The following is a 27,245-nucleotide window of genomic DNA, read 5'->3' as shown; positions in this document are numbered from 1 at the left end:
GCCATTTTGCAAATTCCATTGTCCCATTTTTGCATGTTTTCAAAAAGTTTTTCAGACTATTTCAGCTACCGTTTGCCAGTAAATACCCTTTTTTTTCCCTATTTTTTGTCCAATTTTGCAAGTTCTTTTTGACACTTATTAAATTTTTGTCCTTTCTAAAAAAAAATTGGCCACTTTTTATCCAAATAAGTTAACTTTTTGCCCAATAAATACCACTTGTTTCCTTTTTTCTTTACATCTTGCCTCTTTTTGTTCAACATTTTTGCCCTTTTTCGCAATTGTATGCCACATTTTTACCCTTTTCTATTACATACCACCTGGTTCCTCTTTATTTGTCCATTTTTTGGCCACTCTTGACTGCTTTTGGCCCATTTTAGTCACTTTTCCATCTTTTCTTGCCACTTTTGGACCATTTTTGGTTACCTTATATGCCTCCACTCACTCGTCAAAAAGAAAACCACGTTGCGGACCAGACCACTTTGGGTCGACGGCCCACCGGGACGATGCCCTGTATGCCAGATGGCCAGTCCACCCCTTTATATCACTATTTTGAGGAAAAATAGCAAGAGTTTTGGTCCATATCGCCCAGTCCTAGTTGTACCTTTTGCTTCAGGGGGCTCAGTAATGAAGCCATCATTAAAAGTCGCTCTCACACACACACTCACCAGCTGAAAATGTACTGATTGTTATCATTTGAATCCATCAATCACACTATTTTTCTCTTTTTTTTTTCTTTTTTCTAGAAAAGACACATATTTAGCTATTTCAAACATGCACACACATACACGTTGCCCTTTTACTCAGTGTTTCTGGTTGCTGCTAGGCCTAAAACGTCCGTCTGCAGTAACTGAGCAGTCGTCATCTCTCCGCAGCACAGAACTGAATGTTAACATGCCAGAAAGCAGGTTGTAGTTGAAACAATTCTTTTTACTTCTCTTTTTTTTTAAAATTTTTTATTCACCCTCTGCACAGCTGACGCAGGGTCGCACGCTGCATTTCTGATCCGTGTACAGTGAAACCGTTTTAGCTCCGTACGCTAACCCCGTTGTAAAGATCGTGGGCTGAACGTTTTCGTCCCTCGCACGCGTAACCATTTAATAATGGTGATGGTGTTTCAGTGAAGGCCGCTTTAACGTGCCGATGCGTCCATTATCTACGCTCAATGCTAAACAGTTATACCTGTATATAGCAACGCTAACATATCCAGGGCATTGTACGAAACACAACACCACCTGTCTATTATTACAAAGTATTTTTACACCAACAGTACCTCTATACATCTCACTTTACTTTCTTTCAAACACACGTCCGACTCAAGGCCTTGCGAAAGGGAGACAGAGAGCCATAGAAAAAAAAATAAAAAAGACTTCAAATCAGGAAATAGATGAACTCTTAACAATTAGTGCTGTTGTTTAAAAAAAAAAAAGTAAACTAACAAAACAGAAATTTTCCTGTGATATGTTTTTTTTTTTAACCCCACTTTGATAAATAAAAACTAATTTCACTCATAGTTTTTTGTACATTGATTCTTTAGTTGAGAAAATGACTTATTTTCGCTCGTTTGCTGGTTTGTGTTTGATAAAGGTAGGCGTGTTGAATACATTAGAATGTTTTTAAACATGTTCGTCTCGTGAAGTACATATACAATTTTAAGAGTCGACGGGGAAAAAAAAAAAAAGTGTATGTGAAAGCTCACTGTGGTCAAAAAAGAAATTAAAAGAAAGAAAAGAAAAAAGATTTCGGCAGGAGGAATAATAGCGAGGCAGGCAAACCCGGAGGAGATTCTTCTTGGATTATATACAAGTGACCAAAGCAGAGTGCAGAGAAAACATTAACTATAAGAAGTATTCAAGCGGTTACATTTTAGTAGCACTTACTATCAAACTTCTTGTTTTATTTCAAATATGTATTTTGTAAAGTTCTAAGCTTTGGATTCCGTGTATATTGCTGTGAGAAGTTTTTTTTTGGTCACTTTAAGATAGAAGAGTTTAATAGAAAGAAAGAAAAAGCTGATTCTCTATGTAAAAGTAAATTTACCAGAGCTTGACAGATTTGCACTACCCTGCTATTGGTTGATATAGTCTATTTTGTATAAAATACATGCAAATATTATCTTTAAAGATTAAGGGCAGATCATGTTCCATTGGTATAGATGGCTATGGCTTTCACTGAAGTCTGTTTTGTTCGTATTTCAGTTATGCAAATGTAATCTGATGTACAAAAAAAAAAAAAGGTAAACACAATATATACAATGTTTGTTTTAAAAAGAAAAACAATAGTTTGTATTCCTTCTGTATTACACCTTTTCTGTAGTCAGTGTCAATATTTTCATCTCTTTGATTAAATGTTGACTTAAGTTATCCGTGTTGTTCTTTGAAATCTGTTTCGGCTTCTTTGTCGGAGGATTTTTTTTTTTTTTGGTTTTGTTTTTTTGTCATCGCTGGTTGGAAATTGAGATCTGGAAGAACTGATTTCCTTTTAGTTCAATTACCTTATACAATAAAGTTTCCTGTTTTTCAACACACAAGCTGCAGTTGTTTGGTTTTATTTCACAAAAAAAAAAAAAAACAACACAGTGGAACTTTTTGTGAAACATTTGCAACTTTTGATTCAAGATTAAAGTCAAAGGCCAGGAAAGATGCAATAAGTGACATTTTGATAAAAGACTAATGCGCAATAGCTTTTACAGCAGAAGGAAAAATGTCAACAAAAGGAGTCAAAAAATCAACCAGTATTCATAAATGTCACTTTTTTCCCTTAAAACTCATAAAAGATGGCATAAAATGTGCAATAACATATTTTAGAACAGTAATATAAGACAAAACAAAAAATGTAAGGGGGGAATTTTTGCATTCTCCACCCCATTATGACATTGGGCGCGCCCCACAGTTTGAGAACCACTGCTTTACATTGAAAATTAACCAATCAAGCAGTGGGTTGCCACATTGCACACGAATGTACTATTCTTTACAAACTATTTGAGTATATACTGTCTACTATATACTATAAGTATGATTAGAAGGAGTAGGATGATGACCGCTCCAACTAAAGTATACTGCCAAGTTTCCCAAGATGCATTTGGAATCTACAACGCAAAAAAAACCTGAAGCCCACCGAGGCTAAATATCTGTTGCTTCGCCACCTTTGAAAGTTCTGAAAACATTTTAAGCGAGAAAGTGACCAAGTAGAAAATCAACATGTGGTCATTTGATCCATAAAACTCGCGTATACACATTTCATTTCGACATTTTTGAGATTTTCGGAGACCCTCCATTGTGCTACTGTCAAAACTTCCGGAGAACTTCAAAACAAGAGTGTTGAAAAAGAGTGTTTGCTACTGATAGTAAATTTACAATACTGTTTTTTAAAGTCCCAAAACACTCGACAATATCCGCCCTAACACATCTTAGGGGTTTATTGTCTTGCCCTAGGACCTAGGTTCCCAAAGTGGGGTACGGGAACCCCCAGGGATACGCAAATTCTCATAAGGGGTACGTGAATAAAAAAAAAAAAAAAAAAAAACATTGATTAATGTCCCCAAGTTTGTACCTTACACAACGTATAAATATAACAAAGTATGTAAGGCGCCAACAATATCCAAGCAAAAAGTGACATATCAGTCCTTGCAGGATTTGCTCTTTCAAATTTCCTTAATTTTGTGACCAATTTTTATTTAATTTGTGGAAATTCTGTTAAATAATCGCAGGAAAATTGACTTTTTTTGAACAATTTTATATCTAAAATGACTGCAGTTATGGGAAAAAAGAAAACTAAATTTGTGTATTTAGATATCTGAGATATACTATAGCTGATTTATCTACAACTGAATTATTTGGTAATTCATAATTTAGGTTTTTTTCTGTCTTTTTAACTTTCTCCAGCAGGCCGAATTTAATGGTCTGATGCTGCGTTCACACCGGATGCATCACGAAATGTTCGTACGTTCAGATTACATACAAAGTCAATGGATAGATGCGTACCAGATGCAAAATATTTCCAGTGCAGCAGTGCGGTCCGATCCGCACGTCAAGTGCGTTGGCCGTGCGAGCGCGCTCCCAATTTCACGCATATCCGCAAGAGTTCAAACTATTGAACTCCTGCGGCTGTTTCGCATGACAAAAGCCAATCAGAGTCTTTGTTGACGATGACGTCAGGCTGTCGGTGGGCGGGGCTTCGCCTCAGACGTGCGTATGAAGCGAATTGGGGACTTTTTTTTAATCCTGCGAACCCTGTAGTACGTTTCGCGCGGCAAGACACGTCCGGTGCCGCAGAAGACGCATTCAGTGTGAACGCAGCATAAAGGGCCAGATTTGTGCTGTAGGACTACGTTGTATATGACTTTACATTATTATGTTTTAAGTTTGCAGGAGTAGGGGGTAGATGGCTTCAGATTAAATGTCTGAAGGGGTACGGGACTATGAAAAGTTTGGGAACCACTGCCCTAGGACACTTCGATAGTTTTAGAATTGAAACGCCAACCTCTCCATGAGAAGACAAACCCTTTTTACCATCTGAGTGATGGTCACCCATGTGTATTTGCATTAAAAAAATAAATAAATATTAGCTAAAACTTTGAGTAATCTTTACAATTCTTTAGGATTTTTTCAAATGATCAAACACTGTTCAATAACTTGAATTAAAAAATAATAATATAAGAAACAATATAAGTACAGATAACTTGAAAATAAAATTCTTTGAATTGAAGATTATTAGGAAAACATGACTTTTTCTTCTTTTTGCACATCAAATAAAATAAAAACAAAACTAGATTAAATGTTTGTATTTTTATGATGTAAATCACGTTTTCATCTTTCACTCACTCCTTTACTTTTTCTTTCCCATCTGTTTCCTGTGGTCACTAATCAAGAACAAAAGAACAGCGTTTGGCAATAAATGACACAGAACAGAGCGTATTGGGCGTCCCTGCTTTAAGCAACACATGAAACCAGCAACTTTTGAGTAGTTGTCTTTTATTCTTCACTCACCACTTTAAAAAAAAAAAAAAAAAAAAAAAATATGTGAAAGAATCATTAAGGCTGTCGATAAACTTAAAGAATACAAAAATCTGGGCAACATAGAAGGTATTCAGGAATTAAGTTAGTAGTATACTAAAAAATACAAAATATAACATTTCATACTTAAAAAAAAAATTATACCTTATCAAATGCTGAGTGATTATGTACAATATCAATAAAACACATCCAAACAGTTCAGGTTGGTTTTCTTAAGAAAGTCTCTTAAATAAGAAAATTCAATATAAACAAAGTAGTCTCATTTCACATTTTACACTCTCTCATTTGATTCTTGTGGTCATGTTTGTTCAGGATTCGGTGAAGTGAAAAGTCTTAACAGAGAGACAATGAATGAGTGATTTCAGGAACATTTTTCATTGGTTATGGTTTTTAGAGAGACCCCAGAGCAGACCAGTGCTTAAAATGAACCTACCACTATCCTAAGATTTTATAAATCAAGTACATTTCCTGTGCTTTTTCTATGCATTTCTATGGCAGTGCCTTTGTAATCGAGCATTTATTTAGCATTGGAGTTACGTTAAGACTAAAATTGCACAAAAATGCCCATTTAAGATTATACCAGGGAGGAAAGACAACAAAATATACAGAAATTTAAATTTAAAAACAACTTAATTATTATGGGGCTTTGCTTTCTTTGTTAGGGAGAGGAAATAAAAGACAAAAAGGCAAAAACTGACCTTTTAACCAAAGGTTTTTCTGGAGAACTCTCTGTTACTGATCTGCCCTGGGGCTCGGCGACATTGGTCAGGTTGATTCTTGTCCCAGAGAATCATCTTACAGTCACTGCAAATAATGCTTACAGCCTCATATTATACAACAACTCCATGCAAAGGATTTCCATTAGCTTTACAATTCCCAGTAGAATTCACAATATTTCAAACAAACAGGAAGATGAAAACGGCTGCTGCTCTCTCGCCGTTTCAATTTCAAACCTTCACAACTAAAAAAAAAAAAAATAATACTCTTATTTTATTTCTGCTCCCATGGATTATTTTCCATTCATTGTTATATCATTGTGAGAAGTTTGAGCTTGTTTTGTCTCAACCTGCTATGAATCATTTTCATACAATTGGTTCGGCTTGGTCCAGTTTCAACTTCCAATAAAACGACACCCACCTCAGGAAGGATGGGTCAAAAATTAGGAGAGTTCTACATTCAACTATAGAAACTCCACATAGTTCTCAGGAATCAGTCCCGTCCGGTTGTCCAGAGTCCCCTCCAACCAGCCGGGCTCCCTGGAGGAGTGAACTAAGGAAAGAAAAAAGAAGGAAAATATATATTTTTTTAATTGGGAAAACTCATTTCAGCAAAAGTCACAAGTTTAGTTTAATGCCATTTGACATTTTTTTTTTCTTTTTTAGGAAAATATGACTAAATATGACTTTTTTTACCTTGTCTGCATATGCTGTCAAAGGTCAAGTGCAATCTTTTCACGACAGCTATGCATGTTTTATCATTACAATGAAGTAAATACAATTATTTTATTGCATAGTTGTGACCATCACCAGTTCCCCCTAATGAAGGGTAAGAAACACTTTATTTAAAGGCAGGATATAAAATGAAAGGGCAGTGTTACACCTAGGTGAAGGGAACACGGGAGAGAGAGTCAGGGTAGGACAATGGAAGAAGTGTGTATGGATCAACTATTTTGATTGTGCTGAAAGTGCAATGTGATGCTATAATTGTGCGTATTGTGTTGTGTCATATTTCAACTGTGCACTTCATGGAAACATGTTTCTGTTGTAAATGCTGATCAACATCAACAGCTGATCCATATTCAAATATTTTGAATCTGAATTGATGTGGAGTAGGTTGGTTCACAATATAATGGTAGAAAAAAAAGTTTTTCCAAATTTTGCCAGATCGCATTTTGCCTTGTTTCTATTGAAATTTTGAACGGTTGGCAACACTGTGGCTGACCTACCCATGCTAAAGACCCATCCCCTGTACTAACGTGCTGTTGTACTGAATTGTATGTTGTGTTTGTTGATTTCTGTCGCAATGTTGCTGAAGAGTTTTTTTTCATGATCCCAAACTCTGCACCTCTCTACAAGGGCCTAGTTTGGTTTTGACCTTTTTTTTTTACCTCTTTACCCTTTGTTTTATCCCATTTCTCATCTAAATAAGGGGCGCCGCCCTTGTGGCGAACCGCAGTTCTCCCACTCCTGTGCTCCCATGTTAAGTTATAAATGTTATGTGATTGTCATTTCATGTTTTCTTGCACAGGATGAAACTGAAATGTAATTTTGTTACTCTGTAACGTGCAATGACAAATAACCTCAACTCAACTCAACATCTGCACCACAAATTTATCAAATATAATGTCCGTTTTAATGCTCAACCAAAGAATTCACAGATATCAGAAACTTGAACCATATAAAGGTAAGTACGGTCATTAATAGTTTCTCCCTGTAATCTATACTAAATGAGTAAGAACATTGGAACAGTTCAGACACTACTCCTGAAAATAGAAAAAACGTCAACCTTGTGAAAAAGTGTGCCACTCCTAAACGTGAAGCGATTGACTCCATTTTTTGGTACAGATTCAATTCAATTCAACTTTATTTATATAGCGCAAATTACAAACAAGTTATCTCAAAGCGCTTAACAAAAAAATAGAGTCCATAGTAAGAAAGAAAGAACCCAACAAGATCTTACAAGAAATGCTTACAATGTCAATATGAACATGGCAAAAAGCGATCTGGCAAAATTTGGTGAAAAGTAATTTTATGAACCACCCTAATGTGGAATGATGGAGAAAGACAGCAGCAGGATTTTTGACCTGATTTACTTTTGTTTTTTTCTCGTCCTTTTTTTAACGTTAAGTGAAATATCTCTGTTAGTGTGCTTGAGGGATGAATGTGTGCCTCAAAGTTGGATAGATGGGCATTATGTTGTGTAATTAAGCGTGGTGACACTGGAATAAATAATGAAAACGGATTATTGGGTTCTAAAAGCACAGTTGTCTGAAAATTCTCCATAACACAACTTTATAAAATCAAAAGCAGTTACAAACCATTAGAAAAGTGGTTTGTTTATATTGGAAATCCAAATTATGTTTGGTAACATATTCTATGTCGGTCAAAATGACTGCTTTAGAGAAAACAATGTGATGGTTAGAGTCTGAGCTGCAGTGAGAGAGCCTTCGACCTCAGTTAGCCTCGGGCACAGAGCTGTAAAGGGACCACTTCAAGGATTAAATGTCCCCAAGGTCACATTTTGAACCTGAGGGCTCGGATGACACTGCTCCACGTTACGTAACCCTCAATTGTCTTCATGCAGCTAAATCTATTTCCAGTGTAGGAAAGGAACTGTGCTGTTGACCCATGTCACAGAGGAAAAAGGGATGAATCTCTTAGAAAACTGTTTTATAAGAGAGAAAATTAGCTTTATTTTAGTCATAACTTGATTTGAATGTTGGGCCAAAAAGTGTCTGATTAGATTTCATGTATTATAACCAGGAAAAAAGAAGTCGAGGGTATAGGTTGGCTTTCTCTTAACAGTGACTATTGCTTTCATTATCACTCACCGTTTTCAAAGATGGTTCCTGCGATGAAGGACAGCTCAGAGTCGTGCTCGGCTTTGCAAGCGTACAATGCCCGAGCCTTCCTGCCTGCAACGCTGCAGAAGCACGGAGAAGGATTTCAGATCTTAACCTAAATAATAAAGCTCATCTCCATTCTGAAACATGTCAGGTGGGCATAAACACTACTAAAATGAACATGTTATTATCAATAATAATGCAAAAAAAAAACACATCATGCAGTTTGATTTAAATCTAAACCTAGTTCATGTTGTCGTCATATTAGTGTATTTAATATTAATCAAAGTGAGCAATAAATTGATCTTGTATTGTAGCAGGACTTCACTTGCCAGTCTCAGTCGTGCACCGTGTGAATGTGTATATATTTTCAAAATTAAAAGACAATTAAAGCTTTAACATCAATTGTAATATGTAATGTACTGTAAACTTCTTAATACATTACTCAAACATTTAAATTGTGAATAAATGTTTGTACCTATAACAGGAGACATTTGATTAAGTTTGGTTTTCAAATATGTTTCTGAAAGAAAAATATAAAATCTTTTTTTTAATTATTCTAAATAATAATAATAAATAGAATACAATTAAAAATGAATTAAAAAAAATCTTAAAGCAGCATTTTTTTTTTAATCAAATAAATCTATAGCGTAGGCCTCAAAAAAAAAAAGAAGATGTAAAAGACCGAAATTGAAACTCAACACAATTTGTTGACATTTGTGCATTGCATTGTGGGATGTGAAGTTCCGTAAAGGGATGCATAGAATTTACACATTTTGAGCAAATTGTCTTTGATTTACTGATTTATAAACTATGTCTTTATTTATTTACACATTTTTTGTGGGTAGCAGATTTAATATATTCCAAACATTTTTTTTTTATTTAATACTTGGAAAAACAAATTTAAAATAAACCAAACATATTACTACTTTCAATTTAATGAATTAATAACTTTATAATATTGGTACTGATGTGGTTTTATCAATATAACACATATTTGCTATTATAACAATCTTATAGAAACATTAACATTGGCTTCAATCACTTCCATGAGTCATGTGACACTTCTTGTGTCACATGACTCATATACGGTCCTAAACTACAGTCAGCTGCTGTCAACAGAGGCGAGCCGCCACTAAATCCTTCTACCAACAATGTGGACCAACCTGACAGGAGACGAGTCGCTGGAGGCGGACGACGGCGGCTGAGGACTTGATGGTGCTGAGAACATCGGCCATGAGGGAGAGCGTGGGGAAGTGGGACTGGGAGATGTGACGCTGCAGGGCAAACGGAACCAATATGACTCAATCAGATCATATCAAAAGTAGTAATGATTATGTGGTTTTTAACCCGTATGAATAATGAAGAGCAGGTTCGAATTGTTCCTGTAACTAAATGGTCTCACCTGGTCGTCATGCTGCCACGGGTCTTTGGATTCAACCTAGAAAAACAAAATACAAACAAAGCTTTGAGTGTTTGAGGATCATTTACTTTCTTACTTATTACTTGATGACAGTTTTACTTTTACATTGTTAGATTTACCTTTGTTTGTCTTTGAGAAAAGAGCCCTCAGTTGTGTGCTATTATATAAATTTAAGAAATGTCATTTTCTTCTCGACAATTGAAAAATATTACCAAATACTAAGGAAATAGACAAGTTCTTCTAGTTCTAATTTAAAGCCCTTGGTTTATTTTGATTGAAGTTTAGGAGTAACATGGAAAATACAGTCAGAAATCAGCAACAAATAACTCTTAAATACAAGAATCCCAGCTCTCTATAGAACTATCGAGAAATAGAGCAGTAATATGGGGAGTTAAGGCAAAACAGCACCAAATACCAGCTAACAGCTAACAAGCTTTTCCTTCTAAACCTGAGAAGCTTTTTCCACAGTGGGGGGCCACAAAAACTTGACCGTCTGAACCAATGGCCACGGTATTAGCTTTCTTGTCAGTATTTAGAAAGATTAGCAATCCAAACATTATTACTGGAAAAAAATAAACAAATCTTTTTTTCTTTTCACTTTTTACTGTAATGTGTGTTTGGAGTAATACAGTGCATATTTGTTGTTGTTTTGTTTGTTTTTGTTTATTAAACAGTCATTTTGTTTATTTTATTGTTGTTTTGCATATATGTGGAGTGAATTTGTGTATTTAAATTGTTGTTCTGCATCTTTTTGGAGTAATTTTGTAAATGAAGTGCTCATTTTGTGTTTTTCATTGTTGTTTTGCATCTTTTTGCAGTGAACAAGTATATTTATCCCCCATTTTTTGTATTCTGTTGTTTTGTATCTTTTTGGAGTAATTTTGTGTATTTAACTGTAATTTTGTGGTTTATTTTTTTTTGTTGTTTTGTGTGTTTTGGGATCAATTTGGTCTATTTTTTTTTGTTGTTTTTTTAATCATGCTGTGTATTTATCAGTCTTTTTGTGTTTTCATTAATGTATTTTGTGTGTTTTTTTAATTAGTTATCTGCTCTAAGCTTTTCAAATGGAAATTTGAATCTTTTTGTTTAAAATACAAACAAATACAAAAATGTCAGTCTTGTTTAATCCAAATATACTGGCTAGCTTTAAGGTGTGAAATGGCATCTGAGATTATGGAATAATAAAGAGCATAAAAAATGATTTGTGACAGGAGGCTGGAAGCATGGACCCACTGCAGGGATTCTTTACCACAAAAGATAAAACAAAAACAAAGTAAGATGCATTTAATCATTTTTTTAATAAAAGAAAATTGCAATTAATAGGCTATGATGAACTATCATCCCAAAATCATGAAAGAAATTATATTACTCTCATTATAATATATTACGCGAGCACATGCAGCGGCCAGGCACCCTTCAGTCACAAGCAAAACACAGTTTCTTTCCCTGTGCTGTAGACAATGTGCTAACGCACTGACACTGAGAGTGCACGGATAAACATACTGTGTCTCAGGTTTTAACATCTGTGCCTTTTACTGTTGAGCCTTTTAGCCGCTACTTTTAACATAGCTTTTTATTTATTACTTTTTTACTTCTATTAATAACCACATAGGTTTTAGAGTATTTTAACATTTCTGCTGTTTGATGACTTGCTGCTGCCGACAAGATTTCGTTGTATTGTTCTCAGTGCAATGACAATAAAGCTTTCAATTCAATACTCAATCCTTCTCCTCCCTCCCATAACATAAACTGACTCATATTTTAAACATAATTGTATTTTCTGCTCTTACTAAGACATGGTAACCATGGAAACAGAACTTTATTTAACAGTGGCATTTTGTATATTATGGTCTGACCTTGTGTGTGACTTATCCAATGCAGCACACACACACACACACGCACACAGTGGTGTTATTACGAAAACTGATGAATGGGTTTAGTGTTGTTGCCCTCCAAGTGGTAAAACTCAATCAATACTATTGGTCGTGACATGGACAAATAGGAAAACACAATTTCAGAGACGAGTTCATTCATTCATAACCTTGGTAACACAAATGACTGAAAACATCATGACCCCAAAGATAATATCGACATGTTGAGAAGACACACGAGCACAAGAATGAACCATTAACCAAATCAAAATCAACATCTTCTTGTTTCACAATAAAACCTGAATATTGTGCACTTATTTATTTATTTTTTTACTAGTTAGTTAAAAGACTAGACAACTCTCTCATGGTTTTAACGTTTAAATGAACAAAGCCGGATTAAAAAACTGTGACAAGTCAAAGTGCTCACTCTCATCCTCCTTTCCACTCTCACTAAATCTTTCAGCCTCTGTTTAACTCACTTGTTATCATGGTCAGACATGTTGGGAGGGATTTTAGCTGCCAGTCAAGAGAGTTCCATAGGGTTACACAAAAAAAATCAAAGTTAATCACTGGTTTTCAGCTAAGACTTATTATCTGACAGCTGATTTATTTACACTAAGGCCATCACTCTTCATCTCACTGACGGGTCATTAGTTTAACTCACCCACGTATGACAAAACAAAAGCATGTGTGGAAGGACACGCTGAGTGCAAACCCACGCCATGATTAGACTGTATAGGACAAAAAGGGTTAACGCTTGTTGAAATGAAAAATGTTATGTGATGCACGTGTGTGTGTGCGCGTGGAAGCAGAAATGTATCGTCTGAAGACTAAAGGCCTGTTTCAAAATAAAAGTGTCCAAACCATTACCTCGAAATATCTGGAAAGCTCAAAATTCTGTTGCATTGAATTATTCAAGTAAATCGCTGGGCTTGTAATCGGAGGGTTGCCGGTTCAAGCCTCATCTGGGCCATCACTGTGGGATGTTGAGTAAGTCCCTTAACCCCGAACTGCTCCCCAGGCGCCGCAAAAATGGCTGCCCACTGCTCCTCAGGGATGGGTTAAATGCAGAGGACAAATTCCATATATGTAACAACATATAACATACAACATGTAACATTACATGGCCAATTAAAGGCGAAAGCCCCGATTTAATCTTAAAACCATCTTTCATTTTTTTGAATTAATATTATTTTTCAAAAGCACATCACACACAACAAATATCAAATAACTGTATCCTAACTAAAACTTTCTAGTTCAAATTAAATATATATACTATGAGGTGGCGCACTTGTCACTTGGTGCACCTTTAATAAAACATGATCAAAAACTAAAGAAAAAAAAAAATTGTGATATCAAAACAGGGTCGCGACCCGAAAAAGATTGGGAACCTCGGCATTAACTCATTCAGTGCCAACCATTTTCAGATTTTCTACCCCCCTCAGTGCCAGCCGTTTTTGAGCATTTTGACTGATTTTAAAGACCCACAGAATATTTTCTACTATGACAATCTGAAATCTGACACCATCTGAAAGATTGAAGCCTCTACTTTCATCAAAAAAAATAATTTGTTTCTGGCTCGTTTCGTTCTTTGGTAATCAGCCGTTGAATAGAGCAAGTTTTACACAAATTTTCAGTTTCAGAGCAAAAAGCTGAGAAAACAGGCTTTTTCTAAAAAAAAACCCTGTCAGTGACTTTAAAGCTATTTTTTTGCTTTAGAGACAACTCCAATATCTGAACACTGTTTCCTTATATAAAACAAAACAAAACAAAAAAACACTAAGACAGGGCTTTTGATGGCAAAATTATTATTATTTTGCTATCTGGGTCAGAGTTGAATGGATTTCTTACTGTATTTTGGCGTTCCTCCAAGTCAGTCTGCACACACGCAACTTCATCTTCCTCCCGGACATACAGTGTGTCACTGCGTTTCCCGTTTTTTTATCACCATCGCCACACTATCCATGAGTTCCGCACATGCTCTGGTCGAGTGTTTCGCTGCTGTGTGCTGCTGGGAACGTCAATTCTCGTACGTAGCGCCATTTTCTGTCTCGTAAATGCCTTTCCTCCTCTCCCTCTTAGCTCTGCTGAGCATGGATGATCTCTCATCTAAAGGTGCGCTGCTACCTCCTACTTGTCACCTATTATTTTGCTATCTGGCTCACAGGCTGGGGTTATTTTGTACCCCCCCTCCCTCCTCCCTACACGCAGCGATGACCCGTTTGGCCCTGTTAGTTGATGGTTTTATCTCATCATCGCAACAATATCAATAATCCACTCAGGTCCATACATGTTCTGTTAGTATGTGGTGCTGTGAGCTGCTGGATACATCACAATATCACTCCGTAGCGCCATAATCTCACTCGTTCCTGCTTCTTCCTCCTTTGCTGGGTAGCATCAGTGGCTAATCTCTCATCTAAAGGTGTACTGCTGCCATCTTCAGGGCACAGTTGGGCACTACAACAAACCCACAGGTTAGATATTGATGAGGGGCCTCCACCAGGGTGCTTTCTAGTAATCCCCGTGAAAAAAACGCAAATGACGAGTTATCTCGTCAATGGCACTGAGTGAGTTAAGAAAAAAAAAAAAAAAGCTTTTGTTTTCCAACCACAAAACATTCCACATCTGAATTTTATTTTACTTTTCTGCAACACAAATCATGTCTAAATATCTTGTTTACCTGTATATTTCAACAGCAACAGTTTAAAACTTTGATCTAAATTTTCTAGTCTTATTTTCTTATTTCAAACCCAACATTGCCAGGACAATGTTAACCAAGAGGTGAGTTTTTACAAGGTGACATGGAGAACTTGAGTTTACCAAACAAAGATTAAAGAGTGAGGGATTCACTGATGAAATCTGCACATTTCTTAAGGAAAAAAAGAGGAAAAATAAGAAAAACCAAAAATCAAGATGGAATAAATTATTGATGTTCATCAAAAGTCTTCTAGAGACAAAACATATATTCCCTAAAATGAAGGCCAGATGCTTGTATTAGATTTGTTGCCAGGATCTTGGAAACATGAGCGTTTTCTTTCTTTTCCTGTGGTTACTTCAGATTCACACTTCACTGAAAACTCAAGTCAAATCACTTTGGAAATACTCTCTCCTTCCTGCTGCATAATGCATTCTTTGTGGCTTGTCGAGCAGCAATCAAATGGAAAGAGAAACCACTCAAAGGTTAATTTTAAATGTGAAACTACTTTATTTCATATGTCTGCTCCCACAGAGCTGGTGGGAGTTTGACTACTGCCATTTTTTTTAAGTTTTTTTGTTGCTGATAAAATAAAAATGAAACCAGCACAGAGAAATACATTTTAAGATGGAGTTAAATTGTCTCTTAAAAAAGTAGTTTTTGTTCTGGAGTAATATAGTGTATATTTGTTGTTTTGCATGTTTTTGTAGTCATTTTGTGAATCAAGCAATTCATTTATCTATTTTTTTGGAGTAATTGTGTGTATATAACTGTATTTTTGTGGTTTATTTATTATTGTTTGTGTGATTTGGGAGTCATTTTGTGAATTAAGCTGTTCATTTGGGTTTTTTTAATTGTCGTTTTGCATTTTTTTCCAAGTAATTTTGTGTATTTAACTGTAGTTTTGTGGTTTATTATTTATTTGTGTATGTTGTTGTTGTTTTTCATTTTTTTTAGTCACGTGCATTTATTTGTCATTTTGTGTAATTATCTGTAAAAAAAAAAAAAAGTAATTTTCCCCAAAAGTACACATGCACAGTTAAGTTGCACGCCAAACCATTCATGTAAAGCGAGCACCAATAAAATCAATAAAATATAGAAGGAAAACAAAGCTTTTAGCATGTCATTAACATGATTAGAACATGATCAGGCTAACTCTTTCATATATTATCATCAGCACATGTACCCTGTTCCACCACAGTTGAGAGCAAAGACGAGCTTGTTATACAAGATGCCACCACCATTAGATTCAGGTAACCAGGCACTGACGGGATGTTATCCAGGGTTATTGTGCGTCCTACTCACAGTGAGCTTGGTCGTATCTGTGGTTTGTCCTGTTCTCCATCGTTACTGGTCAGACTGTGTCTGGGTGTTCGTCCTTGGCTGCTGCTGCTGCTACTGCTGCAGCTGCCGCCGCTGCTGCTGTTGCTGTTGCTGTTTGCAGAAGAAGGAACTGACTTCTGCAGCTCAGTGGTTGTGGTGTTGACAAAACTGTTCCTGTTTTCACCTATGAGTATGAAAGCAGGTTCAGACAAACCTTGCGCTATCTGATAATGGTTCTCAAAAAGCATGCAGGATATCTAAACATATGTAATGCACTACTATTTAATGCAGCAATATCAATACTGCATTGAATGCTAGCACAATGTTACCTCAGCTGATTAATTGCTGCCACTTTATGTTGAAACTCTCCAACACATTGTTTATGTTACACAGAGCAGTTTCTAGCTTTGTGAGGGCCCTATGCAAGATCATTCATTTTTCCACAAACTGCTGAATGATAGTACCTGTCAATGACATCACACACTGTGGAACTCTAGGGTCCAATGATTTTGACCTAATAATTCTCAAAAATACTCACCTCAGCTTATAATAGCAGTTTATTTGATTCTAAGCGCCTAATTTTATTCCATTTTTTTGAGCATTTAGGGATAATGGAATAATTTTATTATTCTAAGATGAAGCTGATGACTCGGCATAGTCTGCCTATAGCTAGAAACACCTATTGATCTTTAATAACCGTTCTCCTTTCATTAAGATTATGTAACTTCACATCATACAAAAAACTAATATAGCAAGATCCAACCGTTATGCTTCCTCTATGCATAAAAGACTGCAAAAGACTGAAAAAAACATATTCAGAGATGGGAATTGAAAAAAGACGGGTTACAAAAATGGACTCAAAAGTCGAACAAATTGCAGTGTTGTGAGACTAAAAGCTATATCTCAATCATTAATTAATTCATTCATTCATTCATTCATTCAAATGACCTCTTTAGTATTCTCATCATTTAAATTCAGACTAAAGTCACCATGTATGTCACTATGTTGGAAGAGGGTTTTTAAAAAATCTGCGAATAAGCATGCCATGAATGGCTAGAATGTAAGATGAATGGTAGAATATTATGAATTACAGATTATTATTAGTAGTAGTATTACATGGATTCTTGTTATTTATGGAATCGATTTGTAATGATGAAATGTGATTGCTGACTCACCCTTCAGAGAATGTGTTGGTGTGTGGAAAAGTGTCAGCGGCCTCTCGCTGCAGGACGGGGCTTTGTTCTCTGTGCTTCTCCTCCTGGGCAGGTTGAGTTGCATGTTGGATGACCCCCCTGCAGAGCTTGGAACGTCTCTGAATATCTGCACAAACAAGTCGTGCAAGTTGGAGCACTGTCGCGTCACAGCGATGTATTACAAACCGTATAAATCAGTCAATCACAATTTATGGAACAATACTGATGCATACAAATACTGTGTAATACAATGACAGGTTGTGATATTGCATGATATAAAAAATGCAAAACCAGCCTGATTTGATGACTTGAGTTTCATACACAAATCACCCTTTACCAGCGTAATAATGCTTTTAAATAATGCAAACACATGCAGTCACCCTTCTTGTGCAAATCTCTCACAGTTTCTCACGTTTTACACATAGCTTGAAAAACCACATTCCACATTTGTTGTTTTGATACCTAAATATAATTTCCCTAATGCTTGTTTTCTTTTCTTTTCTATTCTTTTCTTTTCTTCTTTTGTTCTATTCAATTCATTCCAATCTAATTATAAATGCTTTCTTGGAAGTCTAACTGGTTGTGAGAGAGAAACCAGCTTGTGTGTGTGTGTTCATGCATTCAACACATACTTCTCTAATCTGAAATGTAAATACAGGCATGGCGCTGTGGCAAATACACCTTTTTGTCTGCATTTGATTAAACCATTCAAATGACAACAAACAATGCAGTGGCGAAAGTCAAGGCTGTTGTCATGGCGACACTCTAAACAGCTGGACTTGCGTCTACAGAGAGAAAGCAGTTTTGAAATGTATTTAGGATTGATGTGAAATCCCCAACAGGTGTAAGTTCAAATAGAGTTTCAATGCTTCTAGTACTGTTTAAACAAATGCTTTGCGTTGATACTGGTATAATACCAAGGCTAAATCCAACAGATTAACTTAATCCTGATGCTCTGTGCATTCATCATCCGTCTTCTTACTTTCTCGTGGTGCTCGATGAGGATCTCTACCACAATGTTTTGGAACTTGATATCCATGATCGCTGCCACCGTCTCCTCCTGTGGACGGAGCAAGGTAGGCCCAAAAACCACGCCCAGATTGGCAATGGTCATCAGGTTCTGCAGGTGGTGGCTGGCCACACTGTGAAGGCAAGGAGATAAAGAGAAAAGATACACCGCAGTTAATCCGAATTAAAAGCATGCACTGTGAAAAGCTTTAATGCTCTACTAGAGATTTATGTTGTAATCAACAATGATATAATGATTTAGCATCAAGCCATGAAAACCTCTCAATGCTTTCCTCTGCAAAGTTGGTCAATTACAGACACACATAATCAATCCTACCATCGATTTCAGATTAATAAGGTTTTTGAACAGTAAGAGACATGAGTGCATGTGAAGGGAGAACATCTCATATATGATGTACGGTACATGTTTTGAGCTAATTTATTAGAGCAAGATTATACAATGACCTGGAATGTAACAAGACCCAAATTGTTCCATCCATCCATCCATCCATTTTCTTCTCCCTATCCGTTTCCGGGGCTCGGGGGCAGCACCTTTAGTAGGGATGCCCAGACTTCCCTCTCCCCGGCCACATCATTGAACTCTTCCAGGGGGATCCCGAGACATTCACAGGCCAGCCAAGAGACATATGGTCATAACTCAAAGCTCATGACCATAGGTGAGGGTAGGAATGTAGATCAACCTGTAAATCGAGAGCTTCGCTTTTCGGCTCAGCTCCCTCTTTACCACGACGGATCTGTGCAGACTCCGCATCACTGCGGAAGCTGCACTTCTGTTGATCTCTCACTCAATCCTTCCCGCGCTCGTGAATAAGACCCTGAGGTATTTGAACTCCTCCACTTGACCATTATTGACCAGTTGTAACATTTTGGGTTTTATTACTTTTTTGTTAAATAATAAATAGGGTCATTGTCACATTTCAGGCTCTAATATAATTCACAAATGACTTATTGTCAAAAGTGCTGTACAAATATTTCAGTCTCTCCTGACAAAAAGAAAACCTTTACATTGTGTTTTTAAAAACAACACCTAGCTTTAGCCTTAGGTGATAATGAGGTCATAAAGAGAGTCAGCACGTGGATTAGGATGATTAAGAAATATAGTTTGGGTTTAGCTTCAATTCAAACCAAAACTCCAGCTACTTTGTTGGCATTAGTTTATTGTCAAAGCCTTAAAAATTTATTATTAATAGTTACCCTCGATCCCATCAATAAACCACTGCTGGTTATGATTTTTGGTAGCTATAATCCATTAAGATCAAATAAATTGAATCCACATGTGGCCAAAAACTTTCACTGTAGCTTGTAATTATAATCCTGGGGATCCAGGAGACTTAAATGTGAGTTCAGAGAGAAGAAAAAAAGACACCAGTCAAGCAGCTTGAGAGGAAAATTGACCCATGAGCCAATAATGTTGTGCCCTGCTTCATTTGATTTAAAGGCTGCAGCAGCTTGTGGTTATATAACCGTCCTGATGTCACAAAGGTGTTTATTACTCATGTGTTTTATCTCTCATGTAAATTAAAACAGTGTTATTGTGAAAGCCAATTATTCCAATAAAAAAAAAATGCAGTAGTTGCCAAGTAATGGCCCAAACAATTAGAAATCTCACCAGAGCTGAACTTGATCATCTTTAGTGCTCATCAGTATTTGCCTTGCAAATAAGTACTGAGACAAAACGCTGAATTTCAATCAGTTGTTCAATCAAAAGGGTGACATGCATTCTATTATGTCCAAATAAGACTACATTTGGAATAACACATGTAAATTGGCTGATCTTTACAGAATGTTTGTACAGCAGATATAAAAGCTGCTATGGCACACAATAGGGCGGTATTTCTCTAATGGGGGTACGTGTACCCCTAGGGGTACGCAATGGCACTAAAGAGGGTACTTGAAAATTAACAAATACAAGTATCAGTCTTGGTCCCACCCCAGGCATGGGATGACCAGAAATTATACAAACTATAGAAATCAATCTATTCAGGAGCCACTAAATCAGTGTTTTTCAACCTTGGGGTCGGGACCCTATGTGGGGTCGCCTGAATTCTCTAAAAAATTAAAATAGATTTTTGAAACTATCTAATTATTATTTTATTATTATTAAAACTACACAAAATCTAAAGCAACTTTATTTCTATACTTTCACTTTGTGAAATAGAAATCTAGTTCATCTAAACTGCAGTCAAAACAAATATATCTAAGCTTAAAAACTAATTCTAGAAAAAAAAAATTATTTGGAGTCGACAGAAATTCGTGATATCAAAATTGGGTCACGATCCAAAAGAGGATGGGAACCACTGTGCTAAATACTGTTTTTTTCCACTTATTTACAAAATGGGATTCTTTAAAATGTGTGTTATCACTTGTTCATTCCATCACTATGCACTACATATGGAGTCAGTACTTGGATTCAGAAATGAGAAAACGGGCGTACTACTTGAGCCAAAAAAGTTTGAGAACCACTGCAGTAGGGCGTCGGCGTAGCAGATAAAAATGTAATTATTGGATAATGGATGTGAAAAAGTTTCAAAACAAACTCTTAAGTAGTGAAAGGAGGAGACAGGTAAAAGAGCACATGGAGTTAGGCTGTTGGCCACTGGATTAGTTTCTATTCTCAGTGCACACTGTATTAATACATGTGGTCAGGAGATTACACCAAGCACTTATCTCTTTGCAGGGATTTGGGACAACAGCAGTAAAGAAGAGGAAAACACTTAGCCGTACTTTGACATTGATACAAGTACTTGGGAACTCCTATATGTTTCTCCTTACTTGCCGAGATGTTTCATCAGCAACTCCAGCATCTGTCTGTTCTTCTCAGGGAGCCGATGCACCAAGCCATGGATCGCAGTCACTCTGGCCTCTGGGTTGTCCATTTCTGCACAAAAGGGGATTCAAAAAAAAAAAAACATTATCATAACTGCACCAGAAAAACTAATGAGGTGCACAAATGCACAGCGAGGACGATATTAGAAGGTAGACTTTTTGTCTTAGATTGTTATTAGCCTTTGCAAAAGGTTATAGACAGACAACACAGACAGACCTGTTGATGGATGGCTATATTAAGTCACAGCTGATGAGTCAGTCACTGGAGGGTTCAAAGCAGATTCATTAGATCAAGCCTCAGGCCCTGGGTGTCATCGCCCGTCTATACATCCACAAAAGGCTGAACGTCTTTCACTCATGCTCACTCTTGCTCTGAGTTTTCTGCAACAACATATAACTACCAACTGCTACTTTCTGTTGCCTCTGTCCTCCTTTCAATGAAGTAATACTTGCATGAACACAAATAAAATTTACTAGTACCCATTAAGTTTGTCCAGAAAGGACATAAAATAAAAATTTTTTCAAACACTTTTGATGTGGTATTATTATCCATATTAACGATTCAAGTGACCCAAAATGTAATCAATACTTGGGAACACTTTAGTTTAGGGACCACCTATTAACCATTAATTAGTTGCTTATTAGCATTAGTAACATACTGGCTCTTAATTAGTCATTAAGTACTTATTAATAATAATAATAATAATAATAATAATAATGCATCAATTTTATATAGCGCTTTACCATAGACATTCAAAGACGCTTGACGCTTATTAATGTCTTATTCTTATTAATGCCTTATTATACACCTAATGGCAGTCTCGCAGGCCAAACAGGGTTAGGGTTAGTATTAGGGATAACATTAACCCTAACCCTAATATGTTGAGATTGTAATTCATATACAACAACCTAAATTAATACTAGGCATTAATAAGTACATAATAATGACTAATTAAGAGTCAATATGTTACTAACTTGCATGCTAACAAGCAAATAATTAATGGTTAATAGGTGTTCCCTAAATTCTTATTCTTACGTAAATTCTTAGTTGATGATTTTATATTTCTATCAAATTGCATATATTCAGACACTATAGCCTATGGTGTATTGGGATAATCTAAACTAGGTGTTCATTTTGTCGCTTACGAGACATGGTGACAAGTGGCTTTCCAATATTACTAGTTCTATAGCATTTTCCATAATGATGTATTTGAGAAACTTCTAATATACCCTGTGTGAAGTGATGGTACGGTGTCAGTAGCACACAGTGCAGTAAGCCTACTTTGATTATGAATGACACGACGAGCAAACACAATGCAAATAATGCTGATAGAAAAAGTGGTGTCAAAGTTCTACATTGCTATTTTCTAAGCCTTACTTGAAATAAGAATAACTTCCAAGTTCCAACCCAACACACTGGCTTCAAGGAGCAACTATGTTATCCATTAGTGTGGAAATATTCCATGTGGTCTGTGTTATCTGTGCATAACGTACTACAGCATCATATTTCATTGTTTTTCAATAGGTAAGACAAAAGAAATTTCATATTTTGTTTCTACAAAAATGATGTATACATGGTATATATACCCTGTATCTGTGCAGCACAAATTGTTTATACTGAATATGGTGTATACGTGATCTTTTCAGCAAACAGGTCTATTACCATTATGCATGCAGTACATTCATTTAAATTCATTAAAGGAAACCCATGCATATAAATACATTTGAAGAATGCAGAACTGTAAAGCTTGCCACATACACTGAGCTGATTGCAGCAACACTTATTCTCTTTCATTTTTATTCCTTTTTCATATTTTCTTAACTATTAAAGTCTATGCTTTATATCACTTTTCTTAAACATGCTGCTTTACATTCTTAGGCAAAATCAGCATTTGTATAAAATGATATGCTATGTAAATGTATTCAGTTTATTATTATGTTGCAAAGGAACCAAAACCTAAAAGCTTTAAAAGTTCCTGTGCATCTGTAAATTGAATGAGTTCCTTTGTGACAACGGTGTTAAATCATGTGCTTGTTATGATTTATAACTTTCAGACATGCTACAATTTTATTTGTTCATAGCTATCATGTTGACATCCTTGGGTACCCAAAAGCAAACTAGAACGACCTTGGAAACAAGTTTAACAACATAACTTAAATAAATATTGAATCATATATATATATATATATATATATATATATATATAGAAACATCTTTTTATAAAATGCACCATATACAATGAACAGAGACACTAAAAAAACATGTAATAGTCCTTGATTTTATTGTAATTCTGCTAATAAAACCAATAAATAGCTATATTTTGTTTCAAATGTAGGATTGTGTTGTGTCCAGTGTACAGAGGGTTTAAGGTAGTGTAAACCCTCCTGGATGGGACGCCTCACCAGTGCTCCACAAAGTGACCCCAGAGAGAATATAAAAAAGCATAACGTTGCTGTCAGCATGTCTCAAACGCAGGTGTCACCTAATCTCCGTGAAACCCGGCCCTCCCCTTCTCTCACCTTTGTTTACCTTAATGACACACTGACCCTGGTTTACACCTTTTCTTTAAACATATGTTTAACTTTAAGGAACGTGGTGATGAAACCTATCTGTGAGCTCATGAGGGTGGGTTGGGCTAAGAAAGAGATGCAAACAGTGTGAAAGAGGAGAGGAGAGAGTTCAAACCAGGACACTGTCAATTACAAAACACGCCTCTGTTAGCGTTGGATATTTTTTAAGCATTTCATAACTTCACACATTTTTCATCTCTTAATCAACACAGTTCTAACATTAAATAAAAATAATAATAATTAAATCTGTCAACATGAATCTCTGTAACTACATATCCCAGAGCATCGTCTAGAATAGTCAAACATACAAGAAAACACTGTCTTCACTGTAATCATGGTCTCTGCTACAGGCACACAGTCATTAATTGCAGCTCATTGCCAAGTCAGCTGAGGTTTCACCAAGATTAACGACTGACAAAGAAAATAGGCCATTGATATATGAAACAAAGACTCATGCTGAAAACAAGCCATTAGGCTAGAGCATATAAAAACGCACAGAAGAAACTGAACTGAAGGCAAAACTAGGCCAAAATCCTATCTTCAAATCCAAACATGCACAAGTATGATGTTTATTCTTTTTCATCTGGCTTGCAGAGGTTATTAAGAGCTTTCTTAGATTATGAGTTCTCCGTCAGAAGCTGTCGGACCAAAAACGACATCTGCCACCAAACAAAAGGCAAAAGTAATAAATTATTTCCTATTAATAATTGTGTTCGGGTTAGTTTGTTCCCTCTGAAATAAAACTAAATGTACTGTTTTTATTAGGCCGGGCTACCGGACTCAAAACACCACTCACTTTGTTCTTCTTGTTGTGGTGTACACTAGTTAAAATCGCTACTCCTCTGTTATTTGTGGGTATAATCTATGGATGTGTGCGCATCGACTCTCGGAGCCAAATTTTCAATTTGGGGAACCAAAAGAATAAAAAAAAGAAAGTTGATTTCTCATTTATTTGCAAGTCAAATATTACAATGGGTGGTGCTACCGAATCATTGGTACATACCAATATATAAATGGGGCCCATTACCCCATACGTATCACGGGGTCGCCAGGGGGCCCCATTTTTCAAATGACAAGTCCTCCTTTAGTTCTTGTTAGATCGGAATGCAGTTTGGAATGAATACTCTACGAATGAATATAATGAGACGCTCGAAGCCCTTTTTTTGAAATAGGGCCCAGGGGCCCACCCCCTATTTCCGGTCATTTCCAAATTATTGTGAACATAGTTGTGTGATATATCATTTCAAAGGTAATTCAACGTAGATTAAGAATATGCTTTGCACAATTCGATTAGGGGCCCAGGGGCCCACCGACTTTTCCGGTAATTTCTACATTTATCGGAACATAGTCGTGTTATATATTGTTTCAAAGGTAATTCAACGTAGATTGTGATTTTACGTCGCACAATTTGTTTGTTTTACTCGGTTGAACCGAGTCATTTGACTGAATTCTCAGAACGTGCTATTCGGCGCCAAGACGTTCCTAACAATAAATAGTAGAAATATTACACAACGGCAACTTCTTTTGTCAAATATATCAGATTTAAAGTTGTAATTTGGAGTGTTAAAAAAATTCAAAGCAGTGATCGGATGGAGATAAATGGTTTGAATAATTTTGAATAAATGTGTGGCCGTATTCAGTAGCAACTATGCTCCTGAAAATAAAACTTAAAAGCATGAGCGCCTCCCAAAAAATAGATCACTACAGTAACGTGTGCAAATGTAATTGATTAACAAAATTCCCCCTGTGCTTGTGCGGGTATTGATTCCAAGATGAGGATTATGATAAAAGTGGATCTCCTCTATATTTTAATATTGTAAGGAACAGCAGTTTCTCATGTCAAGAGAAAAATACTCACTTGCAGCTTTAATGAAGCTCCTTTGGTACTGGTACGTCATGAGAGGTGCAGGCAGTACTCTGGACACACAACAGATTGGTATGTAACATCAGAGGAAGAATATAAACTTGGTAAAAACAAATAAAAATAAAAAATAAAAGATAATAAATTCATTGTTAATATATCTATATCAAGTGATTTATGCCCAGTCTTGTTTTTTGTATGATTTTATCATGTGGCGTTTCTTAATAATTCATGTTATAATGATTTCCTCAGGTGGTCAACAATCAGTAGACATGATTTGTAAATGAACATGTCAGTACAAGTGAATATGTAGAAAAAACACAGTCAAAAAAGGTTTTTTTTTTATTTTTATTTTTTATTGCAAACAAGTGCACTTCAACGGCTGAATGGATTTCACGTTTTCAAAAAAGGCTTCAAATTGAGAGCACAATTTGAGCTACAAATCCAATTATTTTCACTTAACAACTTTGTAATGGTGTAATTTTAAAAACAAGAGGACTAATTAGGAATCATGAGGAGCAGTTGTTCTAATCACAGTGGGTCTTAAAGGTTAACAGTGAGTAGAAATCCAATGATGAGTGTATTCTAAGTTTTTTCCAACAAACCTCAGATAGTGCTTGATTGCACTAGTTATTGTCTTGATCTCCCACTCAGGACTTTCCAGCTCTACATCAGCACACGTCTTTGGATCTGATTGGCACAAATACAACCGTGTTGGTGTTACAAGGTTCCAGACTACAAAGAAACTATTTAAAATAAAATGTAGGATTTAATATTAGATCATTTATTCTAGTGCATGAATGTGTTTTTCTGTGTATTTTTTTTTTTTTACCCATGGCCAGGCTTAGTAGTTTCTGTACTTTGGAGTTGACGCCGACGATTCTGTACAATCCTTGCTCATCGATTCCTGAACCAGAAAACAGATCAAAGTGTTTTAAAATAAAAAATGTTTTGCAAATGTATCATCTCATATTCCTACTCATAAGCAGGAGGTAACAATTGATTAAAAGTCATGTGACAAGGTTGTCTATCAATCAATTTTTCACACTTTAGCTATATAGCATCATTAGCATCTAGCAATTAAAAAATAAAAAATAAAACCATTGCACCAAATTTTTACTCCATGATTGAGTCTGCAGAACAGAAGAACTGAAGAAACTGTTCACAAAACTAAATATCTATATTACTGTGTTTCCTCTGCACCTTTTTTTGGATCGTGACCCCATTTTGATATCAAGAATTTCTGGCGACCCTGAAGATAATTTTTTTAGTTTTTTCTAAAATTAGCTTTTGATCAAATTTGTTATGCTGTATTACAAATGCAGAGTTGCCAGTATTGGTAACAAGTTGTGCTAACTCAGATATATATATGACAAAGTGAAATACTGTTGTTTAAGAATGTCTGTTGTTTCAAATGGTAAAAGAATAGTAATTTAAACATGAAAAAAAAAAAAAAAAATATATATATATATATATATATATATTTATCAATTACTAGACATTCCAGGTTTTAAACCCCGCATGGGGTCACGACCCCAAGGTTGATTTTAGGCTTGAATATGAGCCAATTTTAGCTCACTTAAATTATCATCACCAGAAATCCTCCATAACAAAGCCAAGGAATATTAAAAGGATGTAAAATATCCAATTACATCACAGCAGAAGAAAGTGTTTACACATTGAAAAAAAATAGACTTCTGCTTCCTCTGAACCTTCCTAAAAGTGAACCTAATCACTACTAATGGAGATGCTACCACAGTCTTAAACATTGCAGTAGGGATGTAACGATTAATTGTAAGGCAGTTAAAAATCGATTCATAGGTATCACGGTTGATATCGATTTTCTGAAAATTGAATCCCAGTACTTTTTCCGCCCGCC

At 35.9% G+C, this 27,245-nt stretch overlaps 1 protein-coding gene across 4 annotated transcripts in view; it reads right to left on the bottom strand.

The window, feature by feature from the left end:
• Positions 1 to 5,004: 5,004 nt before the first annotated feature.
• Positions 5,005 to 27,245, bottom strand: part of LOC114476260 (rho GTPase-activating protein 26-like) — a 69,064-nt gene continuing 46,823 nt past the window's right edge. For 2 of the 4 annotated variants that reach the window (XM_028467659.1, XM_028467658.1), the window contains 11 exons: positions 26,199 to 26,273; positions 25,972 to 26,056; positions 25,364 to 25,422; positions 20,881 to 20,986; positions 18,062 to 18,221; positions 17,062 to 17,206; positions 15,869 to 16,070; positions 9,980 to 10,015; positions 9,741 to 9,851; positions 8,563 to 8,654; positions 5,005 to 6,281 (listed from right to left, as the gene is read on the bottom strand). In XM_028467659.1, the coding sequence (XP_028323460.1) occupies positions 6,193 to 6,281; positions 8,563 to 8,654; positions 9,741 to 9,851; positions 9,980 to 10,015; positions 15,869 to 16,070; positions 17,062 to 17,206; positions 18,062 to 18,221; positions 20,881 to 20,986; positions 25,364 to 25,422; positions 25,972 to 26,056; positions 26,199 to 26,273 (1,160 nt within the window). In that variant the 3' untranslated portion in view covers positions 5,005 to 6,192. The remainder of the gene's footprint in view (positions 6,282 to 8,562; positions 8,655 to 9,740; positions 9,852 to 9,979; positions 10,016 to 15,868; positions 16,071 to 17,061; positions 17,207 to 18,061; positions 18,222 to 20,880; positions 20,987 to 25,363; positions 25,423 to 25,971; positions 26,057 to 26,198; positions 26,274 to 27,245) is intronic. The other 2 variants (XM_028467660.1, XM_028467661.1) reach the window with 1 other exon arrangement.

The sequence above is a fragment of the Gouania willdenowi genome, chromosome 14, assembly GCF_900634775.1.
Source record: "Gouania willdenowi chromosome 14, fGouWil2.1, whole genome shotgun sequence".
NCBI lineage: Eukaryota > Metazoa > Chordata > Actinopteri > Blenniiformes > Gobiesocidae > Gouania > Gouania willdenowi.
The sequence above is the reverse complement of the archived record's forward strand: the minus strand, read 5'-3'. Positions and strand labels throughout refer to the sequence as shown.